Source organism: Copadichromis virginalis, linkage group LG8 (genome assembly GCF_057382275.1).
Source record: "Copadichromis virginalis isolate Kocher_CV1m ecotype Utaka linkage group LG8, C_Virginalis_male_GT1.1, whole genome shotgun sequence".
Classification (NCBI taxonomy): Eukaryota; Metazoa; Chordata; class Actinopteri; order Cichliformes; family Cichlidae; genus Copadichromis; species Copadichromis virginalis.
In genome coordinates this window covers 13,718,879-13,735,271 of record NC_140625.1, presented here as the reverse complement: position 1 = coordinate 13,735,271, position 16,393 = coordinate 13,718,879, and the positions used below count along the sequence as shown (strand labels likewise).

The following is a 16,393-nucleotide window of genomic DNA, read 5'->3' as shown; positions in this document are numbered from 1 at the left end:
ATTACAAAGTTAATTAAAAAGTAAAGGATATTTACAAGAAGCTGTCCTCAAAGCAAGAAAGTGTCTTACAAACACTGCAAGACGCAAAGGCCAACTTAAACTTTTAAAGTTTAAGAACAAGCTCTAACATCACCTAGTCAGGGTCACTGTCATCAAGTGAAAGGTTAAAAGGCCTGTCCCAGAGGCGTCTGAGACCAAAAGAACCTGATGATGTTGAAGGGCCACAGAACGTGTCATCACTTACCTTGCACCTCTTTGCACTTACCTCTTCAGTGCAGATGTCTTCTCTGCTTCTCTTTGCTGAGGAGGTGAGAACTGAGGTTGAAGGAGAAGCTTCGTGAGAAGAGGTGGAGGATGAGAGAAGGATATACTCACCATACTCACCTTTACTGACACGCTGGGTATCAGTGTCCTGTTCTTCATCAGAAGAGGGGGAGGATGAGAGAAGGATACACTCAAGTGGAAGTGATTGGGAATGACAGTAACTCAGCCACGGTGTGCTGAGGAACATAATGCCCAGAGGTCAACAACTTTCTGCAGTCTTTGGCTACAGACCTCCAAACTTCATGTGGCCTTCAGATTAGATTAAGAACAGCACATAGAGAGCTTCATGGAATATGTTTCCATGGCCAAGCAGCTTCATGAAAACCTTACATCTCCAATGCAAAGTGTTGGTTGAAGTGTGGCAAAGTACATGACCACTGGACTCTGGAGCGGTGACGATGTGTTCTATGGAGTGATGAATAACACTTTCCTGTCTGCCAATCCGATGGATGAGTCTAGGTTTGGCAGTTGCCAATAGAATGGCAGTTTTCTGACTGCACTGTGTCATGTGTAAAGTTTGGTGTCGGGTTGTTTTTTAGAGGTTGGGCTCAGCCCCTTCATTCCAGCGAAAGGAACTCTTAATGCCTCCGCATATCAAGAACTTTTGGACAATTTCAAGCTCCCAACTTTGCGGGAACAGTTTGCCGATGGCCCCTTCATGTTCCAACATGACTACGCACCAGTGCCCAAAGCAAGGTCCACAAAGACATGGATGAGCTAATTTGGTTTGGAAGAACTTGACTTGAGAGTCTTGACCTAAACCTGAGAGAACACCTTTGGGGTGAATCGGAGTGGAGACTGTGAGGCAGGCCTTCGCATCCAAGATCAGTGCCTGACCTCACAAATGCATTTGTGGAAGAGTGGTCAAAAGTTCCAATAAACACACTCCTAAACCTTGTGGAAAGCCAAAGGTGGACCAACATCTTATTAAACCCCATGGATCAATAGTGGATGTCACTAAAAAATCATAAACGTGTGAAAGCATTGCATTCTCCAAACAAACCCAGCCATTACATCACGGCGTTTTCCTCAGTCCAATCTGTTGTGGTTGGCAAACAAGTGTGGCGGGAGGCCTGTTGATTAACATGTACAGTAAAGGGGGAGCTGCCGGGCAGTGAATTAATCGAAAGTCTTGCCTCGCTGTTACCTAATAAGGACAGTTGGCAAAGTCACCGTGTGAAGTACACGCAATTGGGGGCATAAGCTGTTGAATTACGCAAGAGCGGAGAAGCCTGCTCGTTCAAAGCATGAATCAAAAGTTAAAGAAGCCCCTGGAGGCATTTTAGGCTCGTTGGGTGGACGCGTCCGGCGCTAGGACCTAGGACACGTGAGCGTATTAGTTTGCCGGAGGGGTGGAGACGGCGAACAATGAAGAAACTGACTGGTAGGACCTGCACAGGAGAAACATCTGAGACACCCCCTCCCCTCCCCTACACCCACTGTCCAACTCTAGAGCGAAAGACAGTACGGACTGACCGGCCGTCAGTAACAGCGGGGCCGCTGGGCTGAGTTCAGAGAGGAGCGCAGGAAACACGCAAACGCGTCCGTGCGTGCAGAGCGGAGCTGCGCTGAGGTTCCTGCGTGGATGCGAATGAATGGGTTCGCCTCTGAGTGTGTATGTGTGTGTGGTGCTGAACTGGGTCATGCGGACCGCTGGAGGAGCGAAAGATAAACACGCACCCTCCTCATCCTTCTCCTCGTCCTCATCCTCCCGCTGCACGGCAGGTTCAGATGGTGGGCGCACAGAGGAGGGATCCCAGCATGTGTCCCCATCTCAGCACTGAGCATCAGATGCTGCTTTGATTCCACCCGCCTCCAAAGAAAGTCTCAAACTGAAGAGCATCTCCAGAAAACAGGGGGGCAGCAGGCTGCCCGCTGTGAAACTGCGAAGGCTTTAAGGTGTTTTTTGTTGTTGTTGTTTTTTAAGAACTCTGTGGCGTTTCTGAGTGATCGATAATAACGAGGAGAACCGGATCAAACGGATCGGCGCTGAGCAGAGCAGAGCGCAGAGGCTCTGCTCGCCGAGCGGATGCAGGACCATGGAGGAGAGAGACAGGTCGCCAGCAGGTGAGTGAGTAACACCTCACATGCACCCCGAGGTGCCTGAAACCGGGTCAGCCTGCATGATGCATGACACTGCAAATGAGAGAGGAAGGAAAGAAACAGCTGAAGTAGAAAATCTTTATTTTTCCTTTTAGTGTCCCAATTTTTATTTGCGATACTTTAAATGTAATAAAACGCTCTTGCAATTAAAATCTGGTGCTCCCCACTCTGAGCGACTTTCAACTTTGACCCACTCACAACATATCCGTGCATGAATAATACAGGAGCACATAAAAATATCCCGGTGTCAGCACTTATTATACAGCACAGCAGCTTTATCTTTTCCCCACCACCAGGCTATGAGTCATTCTAACTGGTATTAATGGTTGAGAAAAGACCCGATCTGTGTTTTCATCCACATTATTTGTGATACCTGCATATATCACCCCCCCCCCCCCCCCTCCTTGTTTTTGTTATTCAGTCCGCACTGTGGATGTGAGGGCATCCTGGTCTTTAATGGCCCTTTCAGACTTTGTCCAGAGCAGACAGGTGATATCTCATCCCTAATGCTGTCTAATGCATTTAAATGAGAAGCTGACTTGAAAATCCCATAAAAAGCACAAGCTGGAGGCTGGTAATGGACTCTAACTGAAACACAACAGCAGCCAACGGTTGTATATAAAGGAGCTGCAGTGGCTGACATTTCTTTCTGCTTTGGCAGATTTATTAAAATTTTTTCTGGTGAAGTAGGAGACGCACATTATTGACCTGAACGGTGTGAAAACAAAACACCCCAGAGATGATGTGATCTTAAAGTTGGGCTCTACGCTTTCAGCTGAAATTCTTAACTGTTTATGACAGAAAAAGCAGCGTGAAGTTACCCAAAATGTTCCAAACAAACCCTGCAGAACTTCTCCAGCTTCCACAGATAGCTACAGTAGGCTATAATGGGCAATAACCAGCTCCAGCTCCTACTAAACCCATCTCCGCCCATTGACACCCACGTGCACGTGACTAATACGCCGTCTTTAACAAAGTTTTGCCCGATTTAGATCTCTTTATCAAAAGATCCCATTTAAGCAGGCACGGTTTGCCTGTGCAGTGGCTGTCACGGTAAAACATGGCTGCCCAGAGGACACAAAGAATGCAAATGGTTTGTCAATTAAAATGCATAGAAGACACGAAGCTCTTTACTCCCCTTGCTCAGATGTCTGGCCCCTGCTGGGTATAAAAAATACACAAACAAAACAATTACGTGCAGATTACATCCTAGAACATCTAATGACACCCAATTAGTGTACATATTGTGACACATGTGCTTGTGTTTTCTCTGTTGGCTTCTTTTCCTTCTTCGTCCTGTGCGAATAACACTGTATAGACTCTGTTATTTAAGGCCTTTTTTCAGTTTGCGTTAATATGGCGTTATTCTAGTAACTGGTCAGTCAATTCTTGAATTGTGTCTGTTCTTGTCTTCAGCTTCAGATTTAAACGAATAATCTGTCACCGATGTATTTAGAGAGAGATAAAGCAGAGTTAGTGAATGCAGCCTGAGCAATCAGCATTAGTAATTGTGCTTAGAGGCTATTGTGTTTGTGCAAGATAACAAAGCACCATATACTGTTAGCTTGCCTTGAAGTAGAGGTTGTTTTTTTTCAGGGTTGGGGGAGAAAAAAAAAAGCAACTAACAGCTCCTTAACGGAGCTGTTACATCATTTATCTACACCCCCGTTTAAACCCCATTTTACCGAGCTCAAATTAAAGTCACATTCCCCCATCTTTGTGACATCACAGGGACACGAGCTGTGTGGTTACTGAGGAGGCAATGCTTCAGTTCTCTCACTGGATTTCCACACCATCTCTCTCTCATTCTCATCACTTTAGGTTACTGGATTGTGAGGCTGTAAGAGAGTGAGGGTAGCTTACAGCTTCTCCCATAGGCAGCTTATTGCACCGCTGACAGACATCACAGCGAGGGTGACGTTGATTTTTGATCAGATGTTTACAAGTTCTTATACCTCAGACCTTAATCGTAAACTACAATAATGATAGCTGCTATTCTTAAGGTTGTTTTTTTTTCATATTTTTTGCCCTTTTATGTCACAGATAGGCCTTGGTTGTCGTCTTTGAACGACATGTCCTTTGCAGTGTCACCCCTCACAGCTAACCACCGCTCTCAGTCCTTGTTAGGGAAGGTTTAACCTTGGGTTATCCCATACAGAGTCTTTGGTCTTTCCAGCAGGAGGCAGCTTTTGTTCCAGGCTGTGTGACATACAGCAGAGGGAGGGAGGGATGATGGGGGAAAGAGGGCAGAAGCGAGGCAAGCCAGGAGCAGGTTACGACAGGCTCGGTCCCAGCAGGGGTTCGTCCATATGGGCAGCTGTGCAGGGCTGAGAGCAGGTGATTTGTCAAAGTGAGCGTCTGCAGTCTGTGGATACTGGTTCACCTATCACAGCACAGCAGGACGGAGGCACTAAACCCACCAACTCACTGGGCATGAAGTTTTGTTTTGCTGACGAAGGAGATTCAGCTTCTTTTTTTTAAAAATTCTGGGCAAAGAACAGAGTGTCCTCCCTGCAAGTGGCTGTCAGGAGGAAGCCATTTAGTTTAGATTGAATGATCGGTGTTTTTATTCTGCCCACCTATAGCGAGACAAGAAGGAAGGAAATGCAGACAGACAGACCAACAGATACTGTACATGTTGTTCGCTGCGTGCAGTTGCTTTTTTTCCCAGACAGACAGCATTAGTCACGTCGCGTTTCACTCGCTGGTTTCACTTTGACCCACAGGCGAGGCACGTTGGGCATTTTGACAGTAAATTGGACACAAGAGATCAGTCCTCACCCATAATGACTCTTCTGCCGAGAGCCAAGCAACTAGTCCATTAGTAACACAGAGAGGTAAAGCTGCAATCTATTTATTTCTTTCATTAGCCCCTTGTTTACATTTTCAGCAATAGACAAAAGAGATGAAGGAGAGGAGGGAGGAAGCAGGGACGGACTTAAAAGCACAAACTCTGTGTGTGTGTGTGTGCGTGTGTGTGTGTGTAAAGCTGCTGGATTTGTTTCCGCTTTCCATAATATATACGCTTTATGCACATTAACATATTAATTGGAGATTGATTAATACATTTTCATCTTAAAAAATATTATTATTATTATATATAATCTATTATGTTTATTTATATCGATTTATATCTGAATCGTACCTTCATAAAGTCTTCATGTCCTGATCAAAGTCAGGCCACAGTTCATTGCAGCTGTGCCGTTCACACTCATCACACCAGGAGATCCAGTAGCTCACTGAATACACAATAATTCTCCCTAATGAGCCCCATGTTAATGTGACAGATAGGATTTGTCTGCTTCCGAGCTCTGATTTCTTATGGTAATGAATTGTTGACATTATTACAGTTTATCTTTGGAGGACAAATCGCTCCGTTAAGAGTCTCCAGACATCTCTGTGAAGCTGCACTTGAAGAAGCAAACGCTGAAATGCTCAGATCAACACGAACAGAACGTTTGCCCTGTTGACCTGCTGGCGTACCCTGTGTGCACGGTGACACTAAACACAAACGCAGGCAGAGGATGGAGTTCAGTTTTGCAGGGATTTAACCTAATATGAAATTTGTCACTCCGTCTGAGTAGAGATGTCTGCTTTCCTGCTTGTGTGACGGTGCTCAAAGTGCCATAAAATATATTTGAAAAGCTCTCCAGCAGTGTTTATCAATGTCAGGAGCTGCGACTTGGATACTCCAAGAAAAAAAAAATTGCCTGCATCTACCTGTGTGTGACACCTTAGCTGAGCTGTAATGTTAGCTAGCTGCACTTCCTTTGGGATGACTGGTAAGATTTAAGACCTACTGAAGGTACTATATGAGAGCTAAAAGCTAAAATCAAAGGATCACCCCAGTAGGATTTATTCTCCGTACACTATTATTGCACACAGGAGAGACTTCAGTCTAATCTGATGCAGTGGGCCTACAGATGGACTAACAGTGCCAACCCTGGCTTTTAGGGCTACACCCTCTGAGCATTTGACAGTGGAAGAAAAAGCTAGGAGCATCTGTCACAGGGTTCAACTATGTTTGTCTCCAGCTAGAACAAAAGGTGAACAGCTCCCTTTTTAAGCTTGGATGAGGAAACACGAAATGTCAGTCCATCGCTGTGGTGATAATGAAGTAAAACAGTAAGAAGGGGAAACAGCTTGTTATAGTGCATTATCTCCCAAACAGAATAAGAATAAATCTGGAAAACAGATTGTTTCTTTCTTATACATAAAAAAAATCATTAGTTTTTTGCAGTTGTTTTTAGGCCTCTCACAAAACGGAAACACAAATATGAGAAGAAGCAGCCAATCTAGGGAGCTGTTTTATTTTGATTGAAATGAATAAGACTGGCTCCAAAAATCCCCAGATATGCAAATTAGTCTCGAGCCCAATCTTCATCTGTATGTGGAGCATGTGCGCGTTACCTTGTCTGTGGCCGCCTGAGAGGACGAGGAGGGAGCAGAGGGCGGCGGGGCAGATCAGTAGGTCGGGCACAAACGCTGAGTCGTGCTGAGGCTGACAGCTGCTCCCTCTCAGAGGTAGGAACACAAAGAGCCTTTAATAGAGTGTCACTGTGGGACTGATACACCTGCCTCCCCTCCCAGACACTCGCGTGCAAACACTCACACGGAAAAAAACACACACCCTCATCCCCACACCTCACCTCCACCTTCACTGCACTGCCTTTTTCCTGTTGTTCACATTTACAACATCTCTGCAGGGTGCAGTTGGGGGGGCATCTTCCAACCATCCACCGTCGCATTTTTAGGCCTCTTAATTCACTACTGCAAAGGGAAATGCAGGGTGGGGGAAGATGTCTTTGTGGGAGCTGCTGAGTAACGCGATTATGGATCCATGCTGAAATGCTCCACATTCGGCCTGTGGAGCTGACTGGAAGGTGCCGGTAAACAAGCCCCGATCGAGGGCTGTGGGGGCCACGCGGGGTGGGCGGTCAGAGGAAATGTTCTGTGTTGTGTATCACCAAACCCGGACTGCACTCTGATCTGGAAGTCATCGCCTCGTGCGTCGACTCGCTGAAGGCTACATGCGGCGAGGACGCTCAGCACGAGATGGCTACAATATTCATAGCTTCTTATATAACCATCTCCACGGTTATGATAAAATCAAGAAACAAGTGTTATCTGCACAGTACATGGGGTACACAGGGCACTCGTTCTATTTGCAGTCTTGTTTTTTTTTCCTTCTTCTTCTTTTTAGAAAGGGTGTTGAGCCAAGAACACAAAGCTGCAAATGGCTGTATCTTATTTTAGGCTTCACTGTCTAATAGCTATATTTATCACATTCTACCCACAAGAGCAGCACCAACCAAATGCCTCGAAAATATACCCCATGCCATATTTTCAGCTGAACATCTAGTACTGTGCAATAAGTCAGAGTCCTTTTTTTTTTGTTTCTCACCAAAGGTGTACCAAAATGTTAATGGAAACACAGAGTTGATGCTCTTTATTCTGAGCCTGGTTTTAAAGCAGCGGCGCTGAGAAACCAGGCTCCAGGGGAAAAAAGAACAAAGAGCAAGGCAGCTGGCTTTGAATGACGGATGAAAAAGGCCATCAGCAAAAATTGTTTGTGCTGATTTGGTTCCTACTAGTGTTTGTGTGCGTGTGTGTGTGTGCTCACTGTGCATGATTGGATGATTAAATTTGATTGTGTGTGTCGGGAGGAGAGACTGAGACAATGGATGGGATCATTAGGGTGTTCTGCTTCATTTCACCAAAAGCTCAATTTTGTGTACTTTATTTGATAGCTTCGGTTTTCTTTCACTTTCCTTTGATTCGCTCAACCTTGTAACCAATACGCGTGCATCCACTCATCCCTGATATTTAATTTGTTACCAGCGATGTGTGTCTGAACACTCAATTAAACCGCCTATATTTTTTTAAATTCTCGCAGGATCGCATTGACCTATTTCAAACTTAGCGCTTTTGAAAAGCGGCCAAAACTTTGCCGTTGCAGTCATTTATTCCTCACTTTGAGCAGTTTGACAGAAATGCTCAGGGCGACTGTGGCGCAAAAGTAAGATGTGTTGTCGAGGCGAAGCTAATTACTTATACGGACGACGATCAGTTCAGAGCCGTCTCAGATAGGCATGCATGTCGTACCAGCATGTTTACACCTTAAAGCTGTCAGCCCTCTCGATATGTTTCCTTTTCCTTCTACCTGTTGTTATTGATTTTCCCATTGCTGTCTGCCAGTAAGTGCTGTCTGAGTACAGCCACATTTGATAGCTGGACAGAGTGATCCAGAGAGACAGCAGGAAGTACGACACATTTACTGAAAGTTTTCCCCCTGTAGATGCCTTCCCTGCATTGATTGTATGGAAATTAAGGTCCATTAAGGCGTTCCTGATTTAACCATCCCCTGGGATGGGCGGTCTAGATGGGTAATGCATGGATGTGACACTCAAGAAGGATAAACACGTGCAGTATAGCACATGTATAAAGTGCTAGGCATCATCATAGTAATCTGATTCTAATCGGATTTCTCCTCTCCCATCAGTCTGCCCCACAGCGTCAAGGCGAGCCTGTCTCTTTCTCCGTCTGGACCGGGGCGGGTGGGCAGCGGCGGAGGCTCCCCTACGTCAAAAATGGGCTACTGCGGAGGGGTGCCCGTGGAGGATATGCAGGCCCTGGCCATCACTTCTCTATCAGCCGCAGACGTAGCCAAACAGTACGAGCACATCCGCGAGCTGGGGAAGGGCACCTACGGGAAGGTGGACCTGGTGGTGCACAGGACGCAGGGTGAGTTGGTGCAAAAGCTCTTCCAGCCGCCATTCCCGTCTCCAAACTAATCAAGCGTAAAAACTGAAATTTAGGATAGCAGATTGTTATAATCTCAGCATCTACGGTGTGCCAGCGGGCCTCACAGTTGAGCATAACCACTTAAGGCTGATCAGCACGCTGCAAAGTCTCGAGGCACTTTGCTGGGAATTAATTTTGGCAGAGTTAGAAGGGTTGGTTGAGGATTTCTCAGGTTTAGTTTTTAATCTTTTGTTGTAAGAAACCCAAGATTAGAGTTGGCTCAGTATAAGCGCAGTATAAGGGAGTGTTTAAAGCGGCGTGGAGCAGAATGACAATGTGTCGGAGATTTATCGAGCTGTGCGAGCATTAACGAGATCCTCCAGCTGTGATTGTGAACAGCTGGTTATGTGTGTGACGGAGGTGAGTTTCATTCACCGTGCACCGTTTGCGTAAATGATGAATGAACACAGCAGCTGTCACAAAGAAAGGGTTGAGTAGTCAGAAATCTTTCTAGTCGCCGAGAGTATCGGGAAATAGTTCCAAATTCACATTAAGTGCTTTTTGGGTAACACATGGACAGTGTTGGACAGCAAAATGTTGGCAGTACTTATGTGAGACACAGGTTTAGTACACCAGAGCTTAACTGTGTTTGTGTGCTCTCTGTGTTAATGTGTGATTTTGTTTTTTTCATTTATTTATTTAGGCACCAAAATGGCCCTGAAGTTTGTTACCAAGAACAAGACAAAGCTGAAAAGTTTCCTGCGGGAATACAGCCTAACAGGCTCACTTAGCTGCAGTCCTTTTATCATCAAAGTCCTGGACGTGCTTTTTGAAACGGAGGACAGCTATGTGTTTGGACAAGAGTATGCCCCCGCCGGGGACCTTTTCGACATCATACCCCCACAGGTAACGCCATCATTCATCCTTCCACCAATCACCGGCCTCACAGTCAGCCTGAGCTGCTCCAATCAGTCATGATGTTCAGTCACGGCAGTTTTAACAAGCTCTCTTGGGGTAGGAGCCTCGTCTTTGTCCCGGTTTCCTCTCTGTGCAAAGCGTTTCACTTTCCTTTAGTGCTATTCCGGCTGATGTGCAGGGAATGCTCGACTTCAAGGTTCTTCTGAAGACTCATTAAAAATGGCTGGACCGGGACTTAGAACTGAGGTTCTGCGTGTTTCAGTTTTTCTTTATATAACATCGATGTTTTATTGGTACTGTATTCTCACCATAAGGCTCTTTTCTCTGTGTCACCTCTCACCTCCTCCATGTAATGTACCCGTCAGATTGTATTAATCGACGTTGCCTGATTTTCTTTTCTGTATGTGTCTCTTAGGTGGGTCTTCCAGAAGAAATGGTCAAACGCTGCATGCAGCAGCTGGGGTTGGCCCTGGACTTTATGCACAGTAAAAACCTGGTGCACCGCGACGTCAAACCCGAGAACGTGCTCCTGTTTGACCGCGAGTGCCGCCGCATCAAGCTGGCTGACTTTGGTATGACCCGACGTGTGGGCTGCCGTGTGAAACGGGTGAGTGGCACCATCCCCTACACGGCTCCGGAGGTTTGCCGCGCTAACCGGTCAGAGGGTTTTTTGGTGACCACCAGCCTGGATGTGTGGGCGTTTGGCGTGCTGGTGTTCTGTATGCTGACGGGCAACTTCCCCTGGGAGGCAGCTATGCCCGCCGACGCCTTCTATGAGGAGTTCCGACGCTGGCAGAAAGCGGGGTGTCCCGTGGGAACTTACCCGTCTCAGTGGCGCCGCTTCACCGACGATGCTCTGCGCATGTTTCAGAGGCTGCTCGCCGCTGAGCCGGAAAAACGCTGCGGCGTCAAGGATGTCTTCTGTTTTGTCAAGTACGAGCTGGTCAGCGAGCTCAGGCGCAGAGCGTCTTGTCGAGCCAAGAGAAGTGAGAGGTCAAGCTCTGGAGTGTGCACGGGCAGCTGCACCTCTTCGACGTCCACTTCTTCGCGTTCCTCCCACAGACACCCCGAGCCTTCCACGCCTCCGGGAACATCCTGCCTGCGCCCGGCTCCCCTCAAAAGGAGCGTCCTCTCCGACCCGTTGTCTCCCAGAGAGGAGTCCGGACAGCACCAGTCTCCGGGAAGAGACAAGAACAAAAGCCAGATGGTGATGGCGACGGCCATAGAAATCTGTGTGTGATCACACTAGCGCTAGCACTGGAGACTAGAGGGCTTTTCACAGTAATAACAAGCTGTGAAGAGGTGTTAATAACTAGCACAGAGAGCCCAGTGAAAAAGGAGAATTTAGACATGAAAGAGAAGCTCAGGATCCAATCCCAAGCAGTGGAAATGGACATCATCAGTCAGTGATGCACACTGGGACAGCTTATCACTGACATTCAATACTATTCAGCTTTTGATTTGTGACCAAAGACTGCTTCCCAAGCTGAGAAGCCGTGTTTAAGAGTCTGTTGTCACTCCTCAAGGCAGCTCATTATTGCCACCCTAACATTTGTGCTCTCCTGCCCATACACTGTGGTGGTGCTTATGATATTATATTTAGATTTACTTCGTGTCTCTTTACTTTAGTGTTTATTTATGTCCAGGAGATTCCCCAAATTCTTCTGAACAGGCGACCTTTTCAGACGGAAGCTTGTTATCAGAAGGCAATCTACGCAATTACATTCAACTGCCATTTCTCGGACTTCCTGCAAACTTCCAGTGGATAAAACTCATAGATGTTTTCAAGATAAAGTTTTACAAAGATAAAAATGAAAAAAAAAAATGTAGCAGTCTGTATGAAGCATCTTTTCATGTAGGTGTCTAGACTGAGAGGCAGACTCTCAGCGAAAAGGCATCAGCTCAGGACACTTCAGTGGGTCACTTCCTGTTTTATTATTAACGTGAATCCTTTGAGTGGCTGGAAGACACATCTGCCACATCTTGAACTGCTCTCAGTGAGATTCATTTCCAATTAAACGCAACTGAATGCAGGGATTGTGCATTTTCTGAGTGAAAATGGAGGAGGAACACAGGAGGCGAGGAGGAGAAAAGGCTTTTTATTGTTTCTTTTCTACCAGCCGTGTGCGTTTTTGGACGTGTATGTGTGTTTCGGAGGAATACAACAACAGGAAAAAAAGCACAAGATTTTTTTGTAAATGAACTCTTGGAGAAAAGGTCGATATTGTACATAATTTGATAGGAGGGCACCGTAATATCAGGTAGTTCAATGATGTAGCTGTATTAATTTTCTACAACAGGAAAGGGTTTTACGGTTACTGCCGGGGTCAATGCATCATATGTAGCATCAAAACATGACAGAGTGTAGAGTCTATCATTAAAAAAATAGATGTGCTATGTAGAAATATCACTTTCTCTATCATCGTAGCAGCTGCTGGTCCCCTTTTTCGTTTTTCTTCTTTGACTGTTTTGGGTTTTAATTTGACTGGGTCTTAACCCTGGCCAGACACACAAATTAATTAATTCCTGCCATGTCCTTTCACCCCAGCCTAATCACGGGCAACACACATTCCCTGCATAAAAAAAAATCATTATGCTTCCTGTTTGTCAATTGCAGCAGCAGACTGTCTTAATTTGATCAGTTAAGGCTAACGAGAGCCCCTGTGCAGGTCGACACCTTGCAATTGTTACTCGGTATATGTCGCCGCAGCCCCTCTATTACTTAAACATTGTCTGGAAGGATGACCTAAGTCTCAGCCATTAACAATGAGCGAGCTGTTGATTGTTCCCGACCGGAGCAGAGCCCCGGCTTCAGCTTCCATCGAGATACTGCTTATTAGGAATGCATCTAACCGGAGCAGTGTGTTCTACGCTTCACTGCGTGCTAATTACCTTTTTTTTTTTCTCTCTGCTTGAACTGCTTCACTCTTATGTCAGTCAGGTGTGTGTGTCCACCTCAGCTTTGTGTGAATGTGTTCTCGTTTCATGTAACGACTCCTCTTGTGACAGCTCATCACCTCTGTCCCTGTACTGTCGGTACCAGCGCTCCTCAGGTTTAATAGCTTCTGCCCGCTTCTCGAAGACTAATTGAGCTCCAGTGAACAAAAAAGAAAAGAGAAAAAAGTGCTCATCCACAGCTCCTCATGACAATGATTTAGCTCAGTGAGTCCCAACCTTGAGTTCATGAACCCTGGCTACTTCTGCGGTAGTCACAGGGTACATAGAAATATTAGGTGAAGAAGCTGAAGAGGACTGAGAAGTAAATGGCAACCAAACAGAATGTATAAATTATCACCAGATTGTCATTGATATAGTAGCTCATCCGGCCCATGACCCATCACAAATCATGCACTAAATTAATCTGCTGGTTGTGTTTCACACACTATGAATTAAAATAATCTGAAAAGTCAAGGAGGCTCACGATTAATCGTATCCTGGACAAAATCTGGCCACTACTCTAGGAGGAGTCGCAATTCCTACTAAACTGGATAAGTGACTGTCAAACAACAATTGTTAATTTAGTCTTGAGCACAATTTGGGTTAAAACACATCAGTGTACAAGTTTAACTATAACCTGACCAATACTTTAAGAGGAGTAGTAATTTTGGTTAATTATGGAGGGCCTGGGGGATTACATAAGCTCAGTGGTTCTTGGGCCAGATAAGCTAAAAATAGAAAAGTAAATGATTAAAATAGATTGTTTAAATAGCTAATGGATGAATTATTAGTTAAGAGAACTAAAAAAAGACAAAAATATGTTGCCAAGTATATTGGATAACAATTTATCAGTTAGCTAATGAATACAGCAGCTAGCAAGATTACAACAAAAAAGTACCTTCTAAAAAAAATTACTAAAAACTGTGTATGATGGATGTGGTTATTGCTACATCACCTCCTGGTTGCTGAAGTCCTTTTTGAAGCCTCGAGTTGAGCTGCTGTCATCTTGGTTGCAAAGTAACAGATGCGACTTGTGATTGCCGGGTCGCTAGCTAATGAGTTTTTGATTTCACGCCAAACTTAATCTTCATTTTGAAACATAGTATGAGGAAGATTTACAAAACAGACTTAATTTTTTGTTCAGCATAAACCAAAGTAAATGATGGAGTCCCTTAACTCAGCAGGTAAATAGACTTCTACATGACTGGTAGCCTTTTTGCAGCCACGGCTAGCGCCACCTGCTGGTGTTCCGATAAAATGCAGGGTTTTAGAAGCTGTGCCAATTTTTTAAACTGTCAATGCTAAAATTGTTACTAGCAGTTATATTGTTAGATAACAGCACTGAGTATCAACTGGAATAGCATAATAAAAGTATAATTCACAGTTGAATCTGTTAGCTAAAAGTAGCAACAAAATTGTTACCTAAACATAATGGATAATTTGTGAAACTGGTAGATAATAGCATTTAAATCATTTTGCTAAAAGTAGTAAACAAGTAGCAAATGAATGTACTGAAATGTAGGATTAAAGTACGACGATAGTAGTAATGGATGGCCAAAATACCTAACTGACTAGCTGAGCGTACAGCAAGCTAAAGTTGTCCAGTTTCAGTTATTTCAGGTGAATACCTTTAAATATAAAAGCGGACTGATTTTGAAAGCTATGGATTTGAAGTGTTTTTCAGAGGCTATAGGATCACGTCATATGAAACAGGGTTGGGAACCACTGACTTAACTTATTGTACTGAATGACACATTTTCCTCCAGCAAATAATCAAAGCTGATGATGGTCCCTATCAGTTTCCTTGTCTCTTTCCATCTTTACTTGTGGTTCTGTAGAGTTGACCATATCAAGGCCTCTCAGAAGGATGTACTGTATACTGAGATGTTGGCTGCCTCAAAGAATTAATCAAAGGGTAATCCTAGAGTAGATGGTAGTGAAATGTGAATTAGCTCTGCCTTAGAACTTGTTGTTTACTCTATGTAGGATCTACATAAAAGAAAAAGACAGGGATTAGACTGACCTTCAGTGTGCATTAGGAAATGTAAAGTAGTAGTCTAACTTAATACAGCATAACACAGAGTAAGGTGTATTGCAAAGTTCAACATGGCATTACGGTGCGTAAACTGGGGCGAATTACAGATGTGAGCAGCTGCTGCTTTGTTTTAAATCAGAGCCATTAGCATCATCAAACTGCTATCTATTGTTCTAATGTGTACTGTTGTTTCTCATGGACTGTTATGACAGGAATTGTCAAGTTTAATGATGAGGTGTCAAAATCTATCGAGTTTTATTTTAGCTCTAGAGAGAGTAGCCTTCGTCTTAGCCTGTTTTTTGTTTTTTTGTTGAAAAATCGTAGAAGCTCATGTAAATACTGTATGTACTGTGTCTTTAACAAAATTTTAAAAGGAATATACAAAATGTTAATATATGTTGAAATAAATTTATGCACCACATGCAATGGCTGCTGGATATTTCTGAGGGTAATTTAAAATACTGTGGGATTTTTTTTTCTGTCACTGCAGGCAAAGCTTATTCACCGCAGTTTTGTGTTGTCCCAAGACCATTAGATGAAGGTCAGCTACAATCATGTGATTTCCCAAGGCTCTGGCTTTCGTCTGGTTTGCCAGCGAGCCCCCAGACTACTTGAATATGCTGACTTCATTCTGAAAAAGCTCAATTAACACATCTGTAGATAGGAGCTATCTACGGCCCTCAAAGAGCAAGTGAGTTCAAGGACGGTTAGAATATGAAGATGGGAACCATTATCAGCCCACCAGCCGTCCATGCTGCATCTCAACTGTTGTCAGAGTGGAGGAGTTGGCTCAAGTTGTTATCAGGCTGACTTTAGACAGTGGGGTGGCATATCTGCCACAGAGCGAAGCTAATCACTTCAGACACTGCAAGAAAAAGGAAAGGTCAGCCTTGGCACACTGGGCCTGTGTAGTAGGGGGAAGGTTGTCCTTTGTGATGGCCTATTATCCACCTGTAAAAGGCTACAGCCGCCCTAGTGGTGGTGTGGTAATTGTGTTACCTGCAACAGTCAAACTGACTCAAAGTTGAAGAATGTAATGTACAAGACAGGACATTATCCCTCACAGCGACCTGCCGGGCTTTCTGAGGACATGCACTTTTTCATTATTAGCTGTCTCCACAACAATCTGAGAGGCTAAATACCAAAAGCATTTTTTTCTTTCCAGATTATTCCTTAACTGTAGCCTTTTTAAAGACTGCCAGCTAAACTAAATTGAATCCCAGGGCTGGAGATGGCTGGATGTTAAGCCTTCAGTAGATAGTTCACAAAGGAAAGCGATCTTCCCTGGATGCAGCTGTCTCTGTGAGATCAAGTGTTAAATCCTCTTTGGTT

General features: G+C 44.6%; 1 protein-coding gene across 1 annotated transcript; it reads left to right on the top strand.

Annotated features, from left to right (window-relative positions):
• The first annotated feature begins 1,679 nt into the window (after window positions 1-1,679).
• sbk1 (SH3 domain binding kinase 1) lies at window positions 1,680-15,482 on the top strand. The gene is made up of 4 exons (XM_085465965.1): window positions 1,680-2,391; window positions 8,930-9,171; window positions 9,875-10,077; window positions 10,505-15,482. Exons 1-4 carry the CDS (start codon window positions 2,354-2,356, stop codon window positions 11,327-11,329), a joined length of 1,308 nt encoding a protein of 435 aa, XP_085322091.1. The 5' UTR covers window positions 1,680-2,353; the 3' UTR covers window positions 11,330-15,482.
• The last annotated feature ends 911 nt before the right edge of the window (window positions 15,483-16,393 follow it).

Bases quoted from the DNA above. Each gene is read 5' to 3' on its own strand.
- sbk1 (XM_085465965.1), top strand. From the start codon at position 2,354: ATGCAGGACCATGGAGGAGAGAGACAGGTCGCCAGCAG. The intron at 2,392-8,929 runs GTGAGTGAGTAA...CTCTCCCATCAG, and splicing joins GAGAGACAGGTCGCCAGCAG to TCTGCCCCACAGCGTCAAGG. The intron at 10,078-10,504 runs GTAACGCCATCA...TGTGTCTCTTAG, and splicing joins TCGACATCATACCCCCACAG to GTGGGTCTTCCAGAAGAAAT.